General features: G+C 43.8%; 1 protein-coding gene across 2 annotated transcripts; it reads left to right on the top strand.

Moving 5' to 3' along the window:
• Window positions 1-216: 216 nt before the first annotated feature.
• On the top strand, window positions 217-12,907 carry LOC139417454 (EBP cholestenol delta-isomerase). 2 transcript variants are annotated; one of them, XM_071166741.1, is made up of 5 exons: window positions 217-427; window positions 6,216-6,543; window positions 6,740-6,776; window positions 12,059-12,189; window positions 12,441-12,907. In XM_071166741.1, the coding sequence occupies exons 2-5, from the start codon at window positions 6,216-6,218 to the stop codon at window positions 12,653-12,655; spliced, it is 711 nt and encodes a 236-aa protein (XP_071022842.1). In that variant the 5' UTR covers window positions 217-427; the 3' UTR covers window positions 12,656-12,907. The 2 variants fall into 2 exon arrangements, with proteins under 2 accessions (XP_071022842.1, XP_071022841.1); XM_071166740.1 differs by having other exon boundaries at window positions 227-295.
• The last annotated feature ends 9,681 nt before the right edge of the window (window positions 12,908-22,588 follow it).

Genomic DNA, 22,588 nt, shown 5'->3' on the forward strand with positions numbered 1-22,588 from the left:
GTTAATTTGATTCATTCGTTGACGGTAACTTGTCACACTTCCGTGTGTGATGTTTGTGATACATTTCATTGGCCGACGACTTGTGACAACATCCATGTTCCGAGACGGCTAACCAATCGACAGTTTCTAAAATCTCACGTGTGTGGCTTCGGCACATAATGTTAGCTGTTTGATTGGCTATTGTTATCACAAGGGTCCGCCTACTTTTAACCCCTTATTCCCGAGCCACAAATGGAGGTGCCGAAGTCTGTCTGAATGATTTTCTATGTATCCACTTGATTGGAGTAAGAATAAGGTAGCTGAGTGGAACCTGTAGGAATATCTATCTCATATTGCTGTCAGATCTTTCGTCCCATTGGAAATCGAGGTTTGAGGAACTTGGCTTCTCTATTCAGCTTTAGCTAGCGTCTTCATCTCTACCTTCGCAGTAAGTTGGCTAACGTTACACAGAGAAATTATAGAAAATTAAATTACTCAAGACAGCTTTCACTGTCGGAATGATGATGAGTTTAGCGGTTTAGCGGTTAAAATGGATGTGCCAGTAAAGCCGAGTGGACACTCAGAGGTAATGCGGTCCGGTATGGCGTCCCGGCAACAAAAAATAAAATGTTAGAGTACGCGATTCCGGTAAAGCGTGAGCCTATCACAATTTAATACAACAAAAATATATAGGCTATTATACCATTATTTAAACAACTACATGTCAGTCGCATGAAAAATGTGCGAGTTGACTGGAAACCGGGTGGTATAAACCCCACATTGCGTTGTGGTTTGAGGAGACCGCTTACATTTTGTCAAGGCGGGTAATCTTACAATACACGTAGGTGTTTTGTATCATGTTTTTTTCCCCATTTATCCAATTGCGGGTGCATAGTGCACTGTTCGGGTCTGGATGTTGAAATTATTTTGTGATTGGACTAACGTGCGCGGGTAGTCTACAGGAGCTGCTTTATTTAGTGATTGTTTGACCAGCAGATGATGACTGGTTGTGTTTATGCCACATTAAAAGGCATAGGCGGTGTGTCCATTAAGTCAATTAAATTGCCAAAAATAGTCTTTATTTATGTATAATCATTCAATCGGCTACTACACCAGAAAGTAAATACCAAAATAGATCATTGAGTTGGGACTGTCAGTGAAAAGCAGAGCGACCCAGCCTAGCATATTGCAATATTTAAAAAATACTGTAGCGACCCACACAGTGTTATGTGTTAGGCTAGCAGGTGGTTGTGTTGTACACTGCTCAAAAAAATAAAGGGAACACTAAAATAACACGTCCTAGATCTGAATGAATGAAATCTTCTTATTAAATACTTTTTTATTTACATAGTTGAATGTGCTGACAACAAAATCACACATTCTCAATGGAAATCAAATTGATCAACCCATGGAGGTCTGGATTTGGAGTCATACTCAAAATTAAAGGAAAACCACAATACAGGCTGATCCAACTTTGATGTAATGTCCTTAAAACAAGTCAAAATGAGGCTCAGTAGTGTGTGTGGCCTCCACGTGCCTGGATGACCTCCCTACAACGCCTGGGCATGCTCCTGATGAGGTGGCGGATGGTCTCCTGAGGGATCTCCTCCCAGACCTGGACTAAATTATCCGCCAACTCCTGGACAGTCTGTGGTGCAATGTGGTGTTGGTGGATGGAGCGAGACATGATGTCCCAGATGTGCTCAATTGGATTCAGGTCTGGGGAACGGGCGGGCCAGTCCATAGCATCAATGCCTTCCTCTTGCAAGAACTGCTGACACACTCCATGAGGTCCATTGTCTTGCATTAGGAGGAACCCAGGGCCAAGCGCACCAGCATATGGTCTCACAAGGGGTCTGAGGATCTCATCTCGGTACCTAATGGCAGTCAGGCTACCTCTGGCGAGCACATGGAGGGCTGTGCAGCCCCCCAAAGAAATGCCACCCCACACCATGACTGACCCACCTCCAAACCGGTCATGCTGGAGGATGTTGCAGGCAGCAGAACGTTCTCCACGGCGTCTCCAGACTCTGTCACGTCTGTCACATGTGCTCAGTGTGAACCTGCTTTCATCTGTGAAGAGCACAGGGCGCCAGTGGCGAATTTGCCAATCTTGGTGTTCTCTGGCAAATGCCAAACGTCCTGCACGGTGTTGGGGCTGTAAGCACAACCCCCACCTGTGGACGTCGGGCCCTCATACCACCCTCATGGAGTCTGTTTCTGACCGTTTGAGCAGACACATGCACATTTGTGGCCTGCTGAAAGTCATTTTGCAGGGCTTTGGCAGTGCTCCTCCTTGTACAAAGGCGGAGGTAGCGGTCCTGCTGCTGGGTTGTTGCCCTCCTACGGCCTCCTCCACGTCTCCTGATGTACTGGCCTCCTGGTAGCGCCTCCATGCTCTGGACACTACGCTGACAGACACAGCAAACCTTCTTGCCACAGCTCGCATTGATGTGCCATCCTGGATGAGCTGCACTACCTGAGCCACTTGTGTGGGTTGTAGACTCCGTCTCATGCTACCACTAGAGTGAAAGCACCGCCAGCATTCAAAAGTGACCAAAACATCAGCCAGAAAGCATAGGAACTGAGAAGTGGTCTGTGGTCACCACCTGCAGAACCACTCCTTTAATGGGGGTGTCTTGCTAATTGCCTATAATTTCCACCTGTTGTCTATTCCATTTGCACAACATCATGTGAAATTTATTGTCAATCAGTGTTGCTTCCTAAGTGGACAGTTTGATTTCACAGAAGTGTGATTGACTTGGAGTTACATTGTGTTGTTTAAGTGTTCCCTTTTATTTTTTTGAGCAGTGTACTTACCAGTACCCTGTGTCCGCGGGGTCCGACATGCCAATAAACCTGCTATCTGCCAATCACGGGAATGCCTGGAATGTTCTGATGCCGGGCATCCTGGCAGTTGGCTGAGTGGAGTGGAGGGGGGTTGGGCAGGGGGATGGTGCATTGGAAGTTAAGACCAGGTTTAGCCTTTGTTCTCTCTCTTACGTCTGGGCTTCACAAGAGAAGGTCACGGTTGGCTTGTAGGGTATCTTTCGTTTATTTGATGTGGTGCTACGGCCAAACAGTAGCCTGTGTATAGCTGGGTTACTAAACCGTCAATTCGTAAACTCAACCCTTTGTCTAGACAATTGTTCCTTTATGATCTAGTCAGGTCATTACATTGGTGTCAGAAGTGATTGGACCTCCCATCCACGACAGTGCGTGTGCTTGGCCTTATGATCTAGTCAGGTCATTACATTGGTGTCTGAAGTAATTGGACCTCCCATCCACGACAGTGCGTGTGCTTGGCCGGTGAGCGCGTTCCTGTAAGACGTAGAGTCACAAGCTAGCGCGAGGACGCGCCCTTTGAAAGGGGGGAGTAGTGTAACGACCCTGGGTTTATATTCGCGGAAATCTACTCTGCTGCACGAGCTTTAGCGCACCGGACCTCGGGGCCAGAAGGTCGAGGGTTCGAGACCTGCTCCCTGCTGTTTCTTTACAATACAATGGCGGAAAGCAAATGACTGTTGCTGTAAAGAGATGACGAAAAGACTCCAATCTGTCTTTATGTGATCAAATTTCTTAACTTAATTGAGCAAACTAGTAGCCTGTTGTATTGGCACCAGCGGAGAACATTGGCCATATCCCCAGTAGGTGTGCATATTCAAGGTCTTTATCATTGGGTCGGTGCCATTTTTTTGTTTTTGTTTTTGGACAATACATTCCTCCTCCAGGTTAGATGGAAGTCATTTTCTATTTGTCTCCCTTTCTCGTAGGCCTATTATATGGATCAGACAACGTCGTTTTTATTGATCTGTTTGGCAGTGTCAGTTGAGTAGGATACCCTGTAATTTCTGTAGTAAAACAAAAAAAAATCTACTTTCACTATAAGATTTTGGTAGAGTTTCTGTCCCAGACAAGTTTGAGATCGGAGACAAAATCCCAATGTCTGTTTACTCGGGGCACGCAACCGTCTCCGGCGCTTGTTTAATGTAAGCGGGACTGAGATGCAATCTGAGTGCTACCGATCTCGTCTTTAAGCAGTCCAGATATTTCCAAACTTTTGATTTTATCGGCACAATCTGCAATGCTCTTGTAGTGTGAGATGTGCAACGACAAGTTTAGCCCTTTCCCACTTGGACAAAAGGAACACCTATGTGAGAATGCTGTTATTTTTATTTTATTTAACCTTTATTTAACTAGCCAAGTCAGTTGAGAACAAATTCTTATTTACATTGACAGCCTACCCAGGCCAAACCCTGACCCGGGCGACGCTAGGCCAATTGTGCGCCGCCCTATGGAACTCTCAATCACGGCCGGTTGTGATACAGCCTGGAATCGAAACTGGGTATGTAGTGACGCCTCTAGCACGGAGATGCAGTGCCTTAGACCGCTGTGCAACTTGGGAGTTATTGACTATAGCTCAGCGTTCAACACCATAGTGCCCTCAAAGCCCATCACTGAGCTAAGGACCCTGGGACTAAACACCTCCTTCTGCAACTAGATCCTGGACTTCCTGATGTGCCGCCCCAGGTGGTGAGGGTAGGCAACAACACATCTGCCACGCTGATCTTCATCACTGGGGCTCCTTAGGGGTGTGTGCTCAGTACCCTCCTGTACTACCTGTTCACCCACGACTGCATAGCTAGGCACGACTCCAACACAATCATTAAGTTAGCTGATTACACAACAGTGATCAGACGATGAGACGGCCTATAGGGAGGAGGTCAGAGACCTGACAGTGTGGTGCCAGGACAACAACCTCTCCCTCAACGTGATCAAGACAAAGGAGCTGATCGTGGACTATAGGACTACAGCCCCGTCCGAACAGGCCCCCATTAACATCGACGGAGCTGAAGTGGAGCGGGTCGAGAGTTTCAAGTTCATTGGTGTCCACATCACCAACAAACTATCATGGTCCAAACACACCAAGACAGTCGTGAGGGGGGTCACGACAACACCTTTTCCCCCTCAGGAGACTGAAAAGATTTGGCATGGGTCCTCATATCCACAAACAATTATACAATTGCACTATCGAGAGCATCCTGAACGGTTTCATCACCGCCTGGTATGGCAACTGCTCGGCATCAGACTGCTCGTCATAAGGTGCTACAGAGGGTAGTCCGCCCAGTAGATTATGGTGGCCAAGCTTCCTGACATCCAGGACCTACACTATTGTTCGAAAGTTTGGGGTCACTTAGAAATGTCCTTGTTCTTGAAAGAAAATCAAAAAAAAATTGTCCATTTGAAATAACATCAAATTGATCAGAAATACAGTGTACAACATTGTTCATGTTGTAAATGACTATTGTAGCTGGAAACGGCTGATTTAAAATATATATTTTTATGGAATCTACCTAGTCGTATAGAGGCCCATTATCCGCAACCACCACTCCTGTGTTCCAATGGCACATTGTGTTAGCTAATCCAAGTTTATAATTTTAAAAGGCTAATTAATCATTAGAAAACGCTTTTGAAAATGTTAGCACAGCTGAAAACTGTTGTGCTGATTTTAAAGAAGCAATAAAACTGGGTTTCTTTAGACTAGTAGTGTATCTGGAGCATCAGCATTTGTGGGTTTGATTACAGGCTCAAAATGGCCAGAAACAAATAACTTTCTTCTGAAACTCGTCAGTCTGTTTTTGTTCTGAGAAATGAAGGCTATTCCATGCGAGAAACTGACGATCTCGTACAACGCTGTGTACTACTCCCTTCACAGATTAGCGCAATCTGGCTCTAACCAGAATAGAAATTGGAGTGCGAGGCCCCGTTGCACAACTGAGCAAGAGGACAAGTACATTAGTGTCTAGTTTGAGAAACAGATGCCTCACAAGTCCTCAACTGGCAGCTTCATGAAATAGTACCCGCAAAACACCAGTCTCAACGTCAACCGTGAAGAGGTGACTCCGGGATGCTGGCCTTCTAATTAGAGTTGCAAAGAAAAAGCCACATCTCTGTCCAGTGTCTGTTCTTTTGCCCATATTAATATTTTATTTTTATTGGCCAGTCTGAGATATGGCTTTTTCTTTGCAGCATCCCGAAGTCGCTTCTTCACTGTCTAAACTGGTATGTGAACAATATGTTGGAAAATCTCTCCAGTTACGTTTTCACCAATCCAGTGTTTTAAATGTAATGTAAGGCAGTGAATGAGTGCACACTTCAGTAGAAGGATCGAGAATTGGAACACAGCCCTAGCCTCTATGAAGGGGCAGCTGGTAACATGTCTCACTGATTGGCAGATGGCGAAAAGCCCCGTCCGAGCCGCTGGCGTCCCCCACCCCTATTGGCCGCGGGACCTGTCCATCCCAGGCTACGTGGCGAACGATAGGTCAATGCATGAGATCCTGTCCTTCCTCTTCTCTGTGTCGGGTCTCTTCCTGCTGTCCACCTGGGTCCTGACGGGCCGGAAGTGGGCCAGGGATGGCCGTGGTCAGGAGTTCGGGGTGGCCAGGCGGCTGGCTATCTGCTGGTTTGCTGTCTGTGGGTTCATCCACGGGGTCGTTGAGGGATGGTTCTCTCTGTACTATGACGTCATCCCCTCAGACCAGAGCTTCCTGTCTCAGCTGTGTAAGTAGAACCTAGTGCTGGAACCCTATGGTAGAACTTCCATTCACTACTAGGACCTTGGACCTAGTAGTACTAGAACCCTCCAGTAGAACCTCAATTCTCTTCTAGAACCCTCCTACTGCAAGAAAACGGAAATGAGAACCCACAACAAGCAGAATGTAACTAACAGAACGTTGTCTTCTCTCATTGTCCTCAGGGAAGGAGTACTCCAGAGGAGACAGCCGATATGTCATGTAAGTGTTTTTAATTTTTTAATTTTATTTTTTTATTTACTGTCGTTTTGAGTTTGAGTTTGAGTTTATTTTTATTTTTACAGGGACAGTGCACATTAATCAACGTTTCAGTAAAAGTGCCGGTTTTAGCCAGCCGGCTAATTTTCAACCGCAGTCCCTGGGCAGGTTATTAAAAAAAATTACAATATAGACAATAGCAGCATAGAACAAGCAAGACATAGCAACATAGGACAAGCAAGACATAGCATACAGACAGAGCAGCATAGGACAAGCAAGACGTAGCATACAGACAGAGCAACATAAAACAAAAAGCAGCAAGACAAAATTCATAAAAGCAACAAAGTGTTTCCACACCTCACAAGCTACAGACAACAGACAACATGGAAAGCGGCAACACACAGCTAGGGACCATGTTCACAAATCTGATTGACCTTTAGCCATGTCTTCAAGCATTTTGTAAAAGTGTGATATGTGGTGCAGTTATGTGTGTCTGATGGCAGTGTATTCCAGACATGGGAAGCTCTCACAGAGAATGCAGATTTACTAAAGGTGCTTTTCCTTAGGGGAACTATACAGTCACCTCTCATGGCAGACCTTGTGGATCTGCTGCCATATGTCTGGGTTTTCTGTTTAACAAAAATATTGAGTGGAGGGGGAGCCAGGCCATTAAGGATCTTGAATACAAGACATGCGTCGGTGTATTGCACAAGATTTTCCCAACTCAAGAGCTCATGCTTTCTAAGAATGTGACAATGATGATGGCTATTGGGCTTCCTATCAAGCACTTTGAGAGCCTGTTTGTAGACAGACTGAATAGGTTTTAATGTTGTACAGCAAGCTTGGGCCCAACTAGTCAAGCAGTATGTTAAGTGGGGGAGTATCATAGTTTCGAAGTACAGTTTTGCAACCTCTGTAGTCAAACAATTTCGTATAAATCGGAAATGAGCTAGGTTGAATTTGGTTATTTGAATTACTTTTTTCACATGCTTTTTAAAAGAGAGGTTGGAATCAAGTATGATGCCAAGGTACTTAAAATCGGATACCACCTGGAGCTTCTCCCCTGATCTGGCTCAGTAGCATCTGTTGCCCTCTTTGTGAAGAACATGCAAACAGTTTTTTTCACATTGAGATGCAAACACGAGTCACTGAGCCACTTTGTAACCTGGACCATTACAGTAGTGAGTTCTTGTGCAGCTTGTTGTTTGCTCTTTGCATGCACATATATCACTGTATCATCTTCATACATTTGAACTTCAGACCCAGTCTGGGCAGGCATAAGTTACGGACAACGAACGCAATTGCATTTTATCAATGGCAATTTGAATGCACAGATACCGTGACGAAATCCTGAAGCCCATTGTCATACCATTCATCTGTCGCCATCACCTCATGTTTCAGCATGATAATGGCCATTGAGCATGTTCGGGATGCTCTGGATCGAAGTGTACAACCGTGTGCTCCAGTTTTCACCAATACCCAGCACAGCCTTTTGAAGAGTGGGACAACATTCCAGAATCAACAGCCTGATCAACTCTATGCAAAGGAGATGTTGCACTGCGTGAGGCAAATGGTGGCCACACCAGATACTGAGATTCTCAGATTCAGACTGTTTTAATAATCACTTCTACAGGGTTGCAGGCGTGATTGCAGGGTACAGTGAAAATCTTAGGCTCCGAGCTCTAACATACAGGAAATAAAAGTGTGAAAATGGTTATATAAAAACTATAATAGAGGGAGCACTGTAGCAGGTGGAATAACCATGGGGGATCGGCGTGACCATTGAGTGGGGGAATGACTGCCAGAGAGGATGGCTGCCATTTAATGGGCTCTTAACCAACTGTGCTATTTTGTTTTTATTTATTTTTCGCATTTTTACAACTTATTTTCTACAATGTTGCTGCTACCGTCTCTTATGTACAAAAAGAGCTTCTTGACCGATTCTGATTTTTTTTCAACACAGATACCGATTTATTGGACAACTTAAAAAAAAAAAAAATGTAACTTAATATAATACATCAATAAAATCAATTTAGTCTCAAATAAATAATGGAACATGTTTAAATAATGCAAAAACAAAGTGTTGGAAAAGAAAGTAAAAGTGCAATATGTGCCATGTAAGAAAGCTAACGTTTAAGTTCCTTGCTCAGAACATGAGAACATATGAAAGCTGGTGGTTCCTTTTAACATGAGTCTTCAATATTCCCAGGTAAGAAGTTTTAGGTTGTGGTTATTATAGGACTATTTCTCTCTTTTCCATTTGTATTTCATATACCTTTTGACTATTGGATGTTCTTATAGGCACTATAGTATTGCCAGCCTAAACTCGGGAGTTGCGCTGTTTATGACATAAAGCCTCTCAATGCTTGAAGCACAGCGAAGAGCTGCTGGCAAATGCAGGAAAGTGCTGTTTGAATGAATGCTTACGAGCCTGCTGCTGCCTACCACCGCTCAGGCAGACTGCTCTCTCAAATATCAAATCATAGACTTAATTATAATATAATAACACACAGAAATACGAGCCGTAGGACATTAATATGTTCAAATCCGGAAACAAAACGTTTATTCTTTCAGTGAAATACGGAACGGTACCGGGTGGCATCCCTACATCTTAATATTGCTGTTACATCGTGCAATCTTCAATGTTATGTCATAATTATGTACAATTCTGGCAAGTTAATTAAGGTCTTTGTTAGGGAGAAATGGTCTTCACACAGTTCGCAACGAGCCAGGCGGCCCAAACTGCTGCATATACCCTGACTCTGCTTGCACAGAACGCAAGAGAAGTGACACAATTTCCTGAGTTAATATTGCCGGCTAACAATTTATTTTAACTAAATATGCAGGTTTAAAAATATATACTTGTGTATTGATTTTAAGAATGGCATTGATGTTTATGGATGTCAGGTCCTCACCAGACATCACAGGTGTCACGGTTTCGTCTCACCAGGAGTGATGGTCGGATTCGCGTTTATCGTCGATGGAATGAGCTTTACACCGAGGCCTGTACTCTGGAGCGGGATCGATTTGGAGGTGGAGGGTCTGTCATCGTATGGGGTGGTGTGTCACAGCATCATCGGCCTGAGCTTGTTGTCATTGCAGGCAATCTCAACGCTGCGCGTTACAGGGAAGACATCCTCCTCCCTCGTGTGGTACCCTTCCTGCAGGCTCATCCTGACATGACCCTCCAGCATGACATTGCCACCAGCCATACTGCTCGTTCTGTGCATGATTTCCTGCAAGACAGAAATGTCAGTGTTCTGCCATGGCCAGCGAAGAGCCCGGATCCCAATCCTATTGAGCACATCTAGGACCTGTTGGATCGGAGGATGAGGGCTAGGGTCATCTTCCCCCCCCCCCCCCCAGAAATGTCCGGGAACTTGCAGGTGCCTTGGTGGAAGTGTGGGGTAACATCTCACAGCAAGAACTGGCAAATCTGGTGCAGTCCATGAGGAGGAGATGCTGCATTAAGTACTGCAGTGCTGGTGGCCACACCAGATACTGACTTTTGTGAACATTGGGGGGGTCTGTGATGATCTTTAAATCAAACTTTATTTGTCACATGCCCTGAATACATGTAGTCTGTTAAATGCTTACTCACACACCCTTAACCAACAGTGCAGTTCAAGAAGAGTTAAGAAAATATTTACCAAATAAAGTAAAATAAAATAAAAAGTAAGACCATAAAATGACAATGTGGAGGCTTTATACAGGGGATTCCGGTACAGAGTCAGTGTGTGGGGGTACAGGTTAGTGGTAATTTGTACATGTATTTAGGGGTGAAGTGACTGCATAGATAATAAACAGCGAGTAGCAGCAGTGTAAAAACAAATGGAGGTGATCAGACCTACTGTCATGTCGTCAGCTAACTTGATGATGGAGTTGGAACTGTGTGAGGCCACACAGTCATGGGTATACAGGGAGTACAGGAGGGGACTGAGGACGCACCCTTGTGGGGCTCCAGTGTTGTGGAGGGGGTAATGTTGCCTACGTTCACCACCTGGGGGCGGCCCGTCAGGAAGTCCAGGACCCAGTTGCATAGGAAGGAGTTCAGACCCAGGGCTGTGAGCTTTGTAATGAGCTGATAGGACACTATGGTATAGAAGGCTGAGCTGTAGTTGATGAACAGCATCCTCACACATGCATTTTTTTTGTCCAGGTGGGTAAGGGCATTGTTCAGTGCGTTGTCAGGTGATCTGTCGGTGTGGTAGGTGACTGGAGAGAGTGGAGTGTGTCGAGGAGGTGACTGGAGAGAGTGGAGTGTGTCGAGGAGGTGACTGGAGAGAGTGGAGTGTGTCGAGGAGGTGACTGGAGAGAGTGGAGTGTGTCGAGGAGGTGACTGGAGAGAGTGGAGTGTGTCGAGGAGGTGACTGGAGAGAGTGGAGTGTGTCGAGGAGGTGACTGGAGAGAGTGGAGTGTGTCGAGGAGGTGACTGGAGAGAGTGGAGTGTGTCGAGGAGGTGACTGGAGAGAGTGGAGTGTGTCGAGGAGGTGACTGGAGAGAGTGGAGTGTGTCGAGGAGGTGACTGGAGAGAGTGGAGTGTGTCGAGGAGGTGACTGGAGAGAGTGGAGTGTGTCGAGGAGGTGACTGGAGAGAGTGGAGTGTGTCGAGGAGGTGACTGGAGAGAGTGGAGTGTGTCGAGGAGGTGACTGGAGAGAGTGGAGTGTGTCGAGGAGGTGACTGGAGAGAGTGGAGTGTGTCGAGGAGGTGACTGGAGAGAGTGGAGTGTGTCGAGGAGGTGACTGGAGAGAGTGGAGTGTGTCGAGGAGGTGACTGGAGAGAGTGGAGTGTGTCGAGGAGGTGACTGGAGAGAGTGGAGTGTGTCGAGGAGGTGACTGGAGAGAGTGGAGTGTGTCGAGGAGGTGACTGGAGAGAGTGGAGTGTGTCGAGGAGGTGACTGGAGAGAGTGGAGTGTGTCGAGGAGGTGACTGGAGAGAGTGGAGTGTGTCGAGGAGGTGATATGATCTTTGACCAGCCTTTCAAAGCACTACTGACACTTTTTTTTTTTTTTTTTAAATCCACACCCCTACTACGATGTCTGACCAACAGATGTATATCTGTATTCCCAAAATCCATGGATTAGGGCCTAATGAATTTCTTTCAATTGACTGATTTCCTCATATGGACTGTGACTCAGTAAAATCTTTGAAATTGTTACATTTTGTGTGTTTATATTTTTGTTTAGTAACTGTAGTCTGAGAACAATTCAATCAACTGCTGAGTGTTCTCTCTCTCCTCCTGTTCAATCACTCTCCTCCTCCCACATCTCCTCCCTCTCTGAGTAGAGCTGATAACTTCACGGTGTGTATGGAGACAGTAACAGCCTGGTTCTGGGGTCCATTGAGTTTGTGGACGGTGTTTGCCTTCCTGGCCAACAAACCATGCCGCTTTGTCCTGCAACTCATGGTCTCTCTTGGTAGGTACACTGATACAGTACCTATGAGCTGATTCTGATCTGTGTGTTTTTAAGGCTGACATTATATTATCTTATTCCAGGTCAGGTAACCCCTGTCCCCTGTCTCCAGGTCAGCTGTATGGGGTGGTGCTGTATTTCTACACAGTTCTGTGTGTCTTAACCCCTGTCCTCTGTCTCCAGGTCAGCTGTATGGGGTGGTGCTGTATTTCTACACAGTTCTGTGTGTCTTAACCCCTGTCCTCTGTCTCCAGGTCAGCTGTATGGGGCAGTGCTGTATTTTTACACTGAGCACCGTGATGGGTACAGCCACAGTCAGATGGGTCATCCTCTGTACTTTTGGTTCTATTTTGTCTTCATGAACATCCTGTGGATCATCATTCCTCTGGTCCTCATACTGGATGCATGGAGACACCTGCAGCAGGCCCAGACACACACTGACCTGGCCCAGAAGGAGAAGACCAACTGATGAGCAGGGGTGGGTGGGAGAGCAGCAGAGGGGTGGGGGGCTATTCAAAAAAAGTAGCTAGACGGAGGAAGGTTGATACTTTTAACTCTGATTAATAATAGTAGTGTTTGTGAACTGACCAAACAAAATAATGTTGATATATACGCTGTATCATGTATGTGTGGTTTGTGTTGAATATTTTTCATAATTTGGTGGCATTATGCAATGTGAATTTTCCCTTTTTCTAAACGGATTAAACACATGACGACGTGGTGCTTGACTCTTATCTGTTGTGTACAATGCATTCAGAAAGTATTCAGACCCATTCACTTTCTCAACATTTTGTTTATGTTACACCCTTATTCTAAAATGGATTGAATTAATTGTTTTCCTCATCAATCTACATACACTACCCCATAATGACAAAGCGAAAACAGGTTTTTAGAAATGTTTGGAAATGTATACATTTAAAAAAACTGAAATACCTTATTTACAAGTATTCAGACCCTTTGCTATGAGACTTGAAATTGAGCTCCGGTGCATCCTGTTTCCATTGATCATCCTTGAGATGTTTCTACAACTTGATTGGAGTCCACCTGTGGTAAATTCAATTATTTGGACATGATTTGGAAAGGCACCAGTCTATATAAGGTCTCATAGTTGACAGTGCATGGCAGAGCAAAAACCAAGCCATGAGGTTGAAGAGCTCAGTGACAGGATTGTGTCGAGGCACAGATCTGTGGAAGAGTGCCAAAAAATGTCTGCAGCATTGTGGGTCCCCAAGAACACGGTGGCCTCCATCATTCTTAAGTGGAAGAAGTTTGGAGCCACCCAGACTATTCCTAGAGCTGGTTGCCTGGCCAAACTGCGCAATCGGGGTGAAGGGCATTGGTCAGGGAGGTGACCAAGAACCTGATGATGACTGACAGCTCCAGAGTTCCTCTGTGGAGATGGGAAAATCTCCCAGAAAGACAACCATCTCTGCCGCACTCCACCAATCAGGCCTTTATGGTCTAGATAGGTTGTGTATATATTGATATGTAGGCTACGTGTGCCTTAAATAATAATAATAATAATGTAGTTCTGTTCTTGTCTATTAATGTTCTGTATTATGTTATGTTTTAGTGTTTTGTGTGCATCCCAGGAAGAGTACCTGCTGCTTTTGCAACAGTTAATGGGGATCCTAATAAACTACCAATACCTTTATGGTAGAGTGGCCAGGCGGAAACCACTCCTCAGTAAAAGGCACATGACAGCCCACTTGGAGTTTGCCAAAATGCACCTAAAGGACTCTTAAGTCCATGAGAAACAAGATTCAATGGTCTGAAGAAATACATTTTTAACTCTTTGGCCTTAATGCCAAGTGTCACATCTGTAGGAAACCTGGCACCATGATGGTGAAGCATGGTGGTGGCTGCATCATGCTGTGGGGATGTTTTTTAGCTGCAGGGACTGGAAGACTAGTCAGGATCAAGGGAAAGATGAATGGAGCAAAGTACATCCTTGATGAAAACCTGCTTCATATCGCTCAGGACCTCAGACTGGGGCGAAGGTTCACGTTCCAACAAGACAATGACCCTAAGCACACAGCCAAGACAACAATACAACACAGGAGTGGCTTCGGGACAAGTCTCTGAATGTCCTTGAGTGGCCCAGCCAGAGACCGGACTTGAACGCGAAAGAACATCTCTGGAGAGACCTGAAAATAGCTGTGCAGCAACGCCCCCCATCCAACCTGACAGAGCTTGAGAGGATCTACAGAGAAGAATGGGAGAAACTCCCCAAATACAGGTGTGCCAAGCTTGTAACATCATACCTAATAAGACTCAATGCTGTAATTGCTGCCAAAGGTGCTTCAACAATACTGAGTAAAGGGTCTGAATAGTATTTCTGTTTTTTGTTTTTAATAAATTGTCTAAAAACCTGTTTTTGCTCATTATGAGGTCATTATGTCTGTAGATTGAGGATTTAAATATATATATATATATATATACAATAAGGCTGTAACGTAACAAAATGTGGAAAAAGTGAAGGGGTCTGAATACTTTCTGAAATGCACTGTATCAAGTTGGATATTCTATGTGCTGGTTAACTCATCATGAAAGATTGAAAAGTTTAAAAGTTGGCAGGTTAGCTGTGTGGAGCTAACGATAGTGCAGCAATGATGGAAAAGGAACATTGTGAGAATAGACCCCTCTCTTGTTGGTGCACACACCAACTATCACACCAACAACAACAAAAATGGAACCACCCAATATAAAATACAATATAAAAAAGTATAGTTGACAATTTACAAACCAATTATTTGAAGAAATTAATACAAATATTGTATTGTATTTTTATTCAGTAATGTCAGCTATGTGACATCATCTGACTTTGAATCCAACTGTTGATCTTCACAGTGCAGCTGTAGACTTCTAATTCTTTCTCACAGTCGTTTTCAGTTGGCTATCGTCATATGTTAGCCATAGTTAAGAGGGCCGAAGGTGTCGATGAAGGGATACATTCTATTGTCCCCAACTATTGTATGGACAATTTATTTTTTACATGGAATGGCTGGATGGAAAGGATGAAGATAGGGTTAGGGTTATTCTGTCTGGTATAGTCAAAATTCATCCTTCCAGCGTGGCGATCGTCACCTCCACGTTGAAATTAGCCCTTTTAAACGTATGGACACCAGTCCTCATGTTATCGGGAACACAATGTTAATTTAGTTTGGTTGTGGTCGTTCAACCATTCACAACCAGAGCTCACGCTGAGGTTGGCTTAGTTCGCTGTGAATTGGGTCACGGGGCTCTTATAGAAATATAGAAAAGGGGTTGTGAATCTTTCCAAGATACAGTTTATGTCGTCCTATCATAAGTAATAATGTCTCAGACGACAACTGATCTGACATCATATTCTTTAAGTACCAACAGATACTTTCAACTGGTTGGATTACTGAAATATTGTTCCGTTCCCAACCTTTTGATGTTACCATACCCTCTCTATGATAACAAAGGGCTTTCCAAGAGTCCATTCTGTAGAGTAGAGAGAGAAAAGGGGGAAAGGTATTTGTGGGAGTCAAAAACCTCACCAACAGGGTAACGTCATGACATTGTGGATTTGTTGAGTGGATGTGGCCTATATGTTTTAAAAAGATTCAAGATGTCGACAGGGCATTTTCGCTGAGTGTGTTGTGTCACACTGTTTGTTTGTTTCAAGTGTTACTTAGCGAAACTGTTATAAATCTCAAATCCTACAGGATCAAAGCGTTAAAATCGCAAGTAAAGCAGTGACATCTGCTGGTTTCTACATGACGAGATAGTGCCGGTGTGGTGCCCTCCCTGAAAGCCAAAAGAGGATATATCTGTGCTGTGACTGACTATCTAGACACGTGTGACATAACCTCTAGATGGGCTGGGCTTCCTAACCCAGGATACCCCTGCTAGGTGGACTCGCCACCTGTGATTGGCCGGTCTGCTTGGTCCGCTGCTGCCTCACTGTGCGGTAGCCTACTGCAAGGCGACTGGGTGCATTGACCAGATCCACACACTGGGAGAAATCCCTGTCAGCACATTCCTGCAGCGGCTGTTGAACTCACAGTGTTTCAACAAAGGCTGCAACGCTCAGGCACACACTTGGTTTCTAACTCTACTAGACCTGTAGGCTACAGCTGAACATTTTTAGGGCATTTAAGGTTTCAAAAGACTCACTCAGCATATTTTAATTTGTTTTTGTTTTAGTTAATTGTTTGATTCAGTGGTTAAAATGGGTATTTTTGTACAAATGGTTTTAATTGCTGCCTACATGGGTTATGGCTCATTGCATAGTCTAAATAATAAAAAACAATCTCATCTCCCTGACCCAGAGATACTGCTAAACCCTACTTTATCGGATGGTATAGCAGCTGTAGTCTGTCAGAGGGATCTGATTGTGTTACCATTTGACTCCTACTGAGACATGCTTATAAAACCTTCTCATCTAAAGGGTTTGGTCTGGCTAAAAACTATGTTTGTTGTATCAGATGACTGTAGTTTGGATTTTTTTTATGTCATCTAAGTGCAGAGTAATTTTAAGAAGTAACAAATCAATGTGTTTTATTATTCTTCTGTTTTTGGTGTCAGGAAACATTCAACCAAACCCAGGCTCATTGGCTATGGTTCAGGAAACATTCACCCAAACCCAGGCCCATTGGCTATTGATTAACTTCTGACTCCAAATTATTTTAAAACTTGATCAGGGTTGGGAATGATGCATATTAATGTGAGGAGTCAGATGCAGAACATGGACATGATACAAGTCTGGGTTCACACTGCTGACCCAGATGTCTTAGTACTGTCCGAGACCTGGTTTAAGAAATCTGTTCTAAATCAGTCTATAGGCTTGGATGGTTATAATGTTTATCGATGTGACCGACGAAGTAAGGGTGAAGGTATATCCATCCATCCATATTAAAGACAGATATGTGGTTCCTGAACTAAGGTCTTTATCTAAACCAAAACAGGTTGAGTTTTTAGCATTGAAACTGCAGTTATTGAAAGCTGTGAAACTAGATTTGATAGGATGTTATAGACCTCCATCTGCAACAGTAGAATCCCTGGATTCTCTGACTGAACTGACGCGTGGAAAATTGGCATGGTCGTAATTGTTTTACTTTAAAAAAATGTAACCTTTATTTAATTAGGCAAGTCAGTTAAGAACAAATTATTTTTTACAATGTCGGTCTACACCTTATGGGCGATTTCAAACTCCGAGGCCATATGAGGACTGTGCAATACAATTAATTTAACTCAAATTATAAATGCAGTCACAAGACTCAATCCAAAAGACATCTCTAAGTCAACACTTATTGATGTTATTCTAACTAAAAATCTGCATAGATACTCAGCGGTTTGTGTTTTAAGTGATTAAAGTGATCGTTGTGCAGTTGCTTTCATTAGAGACACCAAAATCCCCAAAGTGCCCTCTCGGTTCATTCTTATTTTTCAGAGTAAATAACTCAAGGACACTGGAGAAGCTTTAACCAAGTTTAATTCTTTCCAAAGGTTCTGTACAGCTGTAATTCAGACAACTAAACATTTCTCCCATCCATATATATATATCCCACTTAAGACACTCCTCCTTCTCTCCAATCCTTACATTTTATGGTTCTACAGGAAGAGAGTAAGCCCTTATTTATAAACATTTATTACTCTCTTAAGAGAATCTGTCCTCACCTCCTGACCTCAACCCCTCCTTCACCTAATCCACAGATGTCCATCTGTCTCCCCTGTATCAACACGTTGCTCTCCTCTTGTCACCCAACACATTCCACAGCTATCTGTCTTTCTACAGAGACCCCGTCTCTTTCACTCCTTAATATACTATGCGTCTGATCTATCATGTCTTTAATATCTCAATGTTCAAAATGTCAAATCCAACAATAGTCAAACAGAATTTTAGGCAGTTCCGTGAGCAGACATTCCTGCATGAACTTTATGCAACTGGGAAAGGAGTGCCCTTATTCCAGATATCGAAGAGGCATTCTCCTATTTTCATTCTGTTTTCTACTATCTATGACGCCCCTCTCAAAAAGTACCGGGTAAAAGGTAGAGACAATCCCTGGTTTACAGGGGAATTTTCTGATTTGATCCATAAACGAAATACACAATGGGCCAAAGCCAGAAAGGGTAATTCCCAGACTGAATGGCAGTTATTCAGGGCACTGAGAAATAAGTGCATCTTGTTAATACGGAAATGCAAATCTAGTTTCTGTTACAGAGGCTAACCACAATAACCCAACGAAATTATGGAAAACCATTAAATCTATGAATGCTAACACAAACTCCTCTGGTCTTCTGCTGAAATTGACCTCAAATTAAATGGATGTGACTGACAAGAATAAACTGCTTGACATGTTTAATGAGCATTTTGCTAAAGATTTGCATTTATTTGATAATGAACTCCTTCCTAACATTTCGAATGAGGCTGTGAATGAAACTGCCGCATGCTGGCCTATGGTTCATCTATTTCATTTTACCGAGATTGAGCTTTCAGAAGTTGTAAAGGCACTCAAATCTATTAATATTAATAAAGCGGAAGGCCCGGATGAATTAAACCCTTATTTAAACAAAACAAATTGGCGTAGAGATCATTTAATTGGCGAGTAATACTCTTCCAAAAGTCTGGAAAGCAGCCTATTTCACGCCTTTACATAAGGGTGGAGATCCGTCCCAGTTGGATAACTATGGGCCCATTTCTAAACTCTGCACTGGCAAATGTTTTGGAAAACCTGGTGAACTCACAGTTCAAAGACTTTCTTTATAATAACTCAGTTTTATCTCAATTCCAGTCAGGTTTTAGAGCCAAGCATAGTACAATTACTGCTGTAACGTTGTAGGTGATATTCTACATGCTCAGGACAAGAAAAAATCACTGTGTTTCACTTTTTATCGACTTGAAGTTTTTCAACACTGTTGACCATGCCCTGCTGTTTTGACTAAAAAATGTTGGTTTAAGTGTTGGTGCATTGGATTCGTTTCAAAATGACCTTTCTGACAGAACACAGAACACAGGAGGGTATGAATCTGAGTTTAGAAGGCTTACAAATGGATCAATTTTAGGTTACATCCTTTTTACACAGGATATAAATGATAATGGGTAAGAAATCTCCATCTGTATGCTGATGACATGTATTTATTGTATTGCATCTTTGAGAAGGCTTTTCAGGACTTACAGTTGGATTTGTCTTTGTTGTAATTATAGTTTTTATAGTTTCCTTTCACGATATAACAACAATTCAATGGAATTATATTTAGCATTAAACATAAACTTGACAGACATGAATATACAGTGCACCCAGGAAGCACCCATCGTGCTCTAGTGACCCCTGTGGCGGGCCCGGGCGCATGCACGCTGACATGGTCGCCAGGTGTACGGTGTTTCCTCCGAAACATTGGTGCGACGGGCTTACGGGTTAAGCAGGCATTGTGTCAAGAAGCAGTGCGGCTTGGTTGGGTCGTGTTTCGGCGGACGCACGGCTCTCGACCCTCGCCTCTCCCGAGTCCATATGGGAGTTGCAGCGATGAAACAATACTGTAACTACCAATTGGATACCACGAAATTGGGGAGAAAAAGAGGTTAAAAAAAAGAAGAAGAAAGAAACAAACTTTAAATTTTTCACCCACAACTCCCCCTCCCCATAACAACTATTACAACAAAAGGAAAAACCATCCAACTACCTCATCCCCAGACTGCATTTAATTATTCATTTGCACACACTGTATATATACTTTTTTTTCTACTGTATGTTTGTTTATTCCATGTGTAACTTGTTGTATGTGTCGAACTGCTTTGCTATATCTTGGCCAGGTCGCAGTTGTAAATGAGAACTTGTTCTCAACTAGCCTACCTGGTTAAATGAAGGGGAAATAAATAATAAATGAAATAAAAACATATAGTTAATAACACAAAAGAGAAAAAGTATACAGTGTGTGCAAGTTAGGTAAGATAAGGGAGGGAGGTAATAAATAGGTCATAGTGGCAAAATAATTACAATTTAGCAATTACTGGAGTGAGAGATGTGCAAAAGATAAATGTGCAAGTAGAGATACTGGGGTGCAAAGGAGCAAAAAATCAATACATAATAAATAACAGTATGGGGATGAGGTAGTTGGATGCGCTATTTACAGATGGGCTATGTACAGGTGCAGTGATCTGTGAGCTGCTCTGACAGCTGGTGCTTAAAGTTAGTGAGGGAGATATGGGTCTCCAGCTTCAGTGATTTTTGCAATTCGTTCCAGTCATTGGCAGCAGTGAACTTGAAGGAAAGGCAGCCAAAGGAGGAAATGGTTTTGGTGGTGACCAGTGAAATATACCTGCTGGAGCACGTGCTACGGGTGGGTGCTGCTCTGGTGACCAGTGAGCTGAGATAAGGCGAGGCTTTACCTAGCTAAGACTTATAGATGACCTGGAGCCAGTGGGTTTGACGACGAGTATGAAGTGGGGTCCAGCCAATGAGAGCATACAGGTCGCAGTGGTGGGTAGTATATGGGGCTTTGGTGACAAAACAGATGGCACTGTGATAGACTGCATCCAATTTGCTGAGACTATTTTGTAAATGACATCGCCGAAGTCAAGGATCGGCAGGATAGTCAGTTTTACGAGGGTATGTTTGGCAGCATGAGTGAAGGATGCTTTGTTCCAAAATAGGAAGCTGATTCTATATTTGATTTTGGATTGGAGATGCCTAATGTGAGTCTGGAAGGAGAGTTTACAGTCTAACCAGACACCTAGGTATTTGTAGTTATCCACATATTCTAAGTCAGAACCGTCCAGAGTAGTGATGCTGGACGGGCGAGCAGGTGCAGGCAGCGATCGGTTGAAGAGCATTTATTTAGTTTTACTTGCATTTAAGAGCAGTTGGAGGCCATGGAAGGAGAGTTGAATGGCATTGAAGCTTGTCTGGAGGTTTGTTAACACAGTGTCCAAAGAAAGGCCAGAAGTATACAGAATGGTGTCGTCTGCATAGAGGTGGATCAGAGAATCACCTGCAGCAAGAGCGACATCATTGATGTATACAGAGAAAAGAGTCGGCCCGAGAATTGAACCCTGTGTCACCCCCATAGAGACTGCCAGAAGTCCGGACAACAGGCCCTCCGATTTGACACACTGAACTCTGTCTGAGAAGTAGTTGGTGAACCAGGTAAGGCAGTCATTTGAGAAACTAAGGTTGTTGAGTCTGTCGATAAGAATGTGGTGATTGACAGAGTCGAAAGCCTTGGCCAGGTCGATGAATACAGCTGCACAGTATTGTCTCTGATCGATGGCGGTTATGATATCGTTTAGGTCCTTGAGCGTGGCTGAGGTACACCCAATACCAGCTCGGAAACCAGATTGCATAGCGGAGAAGGTACGGTGGGATTCGAAATGATCGGTGATCTATTTGTTAACTTTGCGTTCGAAGACCTTAGAAAGGCAGGGTAGGATAGATATAGGTATGTAACAGTTTGGGTCTAGAGTGTTTCCCCCTTTGAAGAGGATGACCGCAGCAGCTTTCCAATCTTTGGGGATCTCAGACGATACGAGAGATGGAACAAGCTAGTAAAAGGGGTTACAACAATTTCGAAAGAGAGGGTTCAGATTGTCTAGCCCTGCTGATTTGTAGGGGTCCAGATTTTGCAGCTCTTTCAGAACATCAGCTATCTGGATTTGGGTGAAGGAGAAATGGGGAGGCTTGGGCGAGTTACTGTGGAAGGTGCAGGGGTGTTGACCAGGGTAGGGGTGGCCAGGTAGAAAGCATGGCCAGCCGTAGAAAAATGCTTATTGAAATTCTCAATTATAGTGGATTTATCTGTGGTGACAGTGTTTCCTAGTAGCAGCTAGTAGGGTGGTGCTCTTATTCTCCATGGATTTTACTGTGTCCCAGAACTTTTTGGAGTTTGTGCTGCAGGATGCAAATTTCTGTTTGAAAAAGCTAGCCTTTGCTTTCCTAACTGCCTGTGTACATTGGTTCCTAACTTCCCTGAAAAGTTGCAAGCAATGAGGCAGTGATCACTGTGATTCGAGTGCAGGTGTATTTGGAGTGCAGGTTGGTTAGGATGATATCTATGAGGGTGCCTGTGTTTACCGATTTGGGTTTGTACCTGGTAGATTCATTGATAATTTGTGTGAGATTGAGGGCATCACACTTAGATTGTAGGATGGCCTGGGTGCTAAGCATGTCCCAGTTTAGGTCACCTAACAGCACGATCTCTGAAGAGAGATGAGGGGCAATCAATTCACATATGGTGTCCAAGGCACAGCTGGGGGCAGAGGGTGGTCTATGTTTCTGGAAAGGTGGATTTTTAAAAGTAGAAGTTCAAAAGGTTTGGGCACAGACCTGGATAGTAAGACAGAACTGTACAGGCTATCTCTGAAGTAGATTGCAACTCCACCCCCTTTGGTAGTTCAATCTTGTCGGAAAATGTTATAGTTAGGGATGGACATTTCTGG

Source organism: Oncorhynchus clarkii, chromosome 9 (assembly GCF_045791955.1).
Source record: "Oncorhynchus clarkii lewisi isolate Uvic-CL-2024 chromosome 9, UVic_Ocla_1.0, whole genome shotgun sequence".
NCBI lineage: Eukaryota > Metazoa > Chordata > Actinopteri > Salmoniformes > Salmonidae > Oncorhynchus > Oncorhynchus clarkii.

What these genes read in the sequence shown, in the direction of transcription:
- LOC139417454 (XM_071166740.1), top strand. Translation starts at nt 266, where the DNA reads ATGTATCCACTTGATTGGAGTAAGAATAAG. An exon ending in TTGATTGGAGTAAGAATAAG is followed by an intron (nt 296 to 6,215) that starts GTAGCTGAGTGG and finishes ACTGATTGGCAG; the next exon opens with ATGGCGAAAAGCCCCGTCCG. An exon ending in GGAGACAGCCGATATGTCAT is followed by an intron (nt 6,777 to 12,058) that starts GTAAGTGTTTTT and finishes CTCTCTGAGTAG; the next exon opens with AGCTGATAACTTCACGGTGT.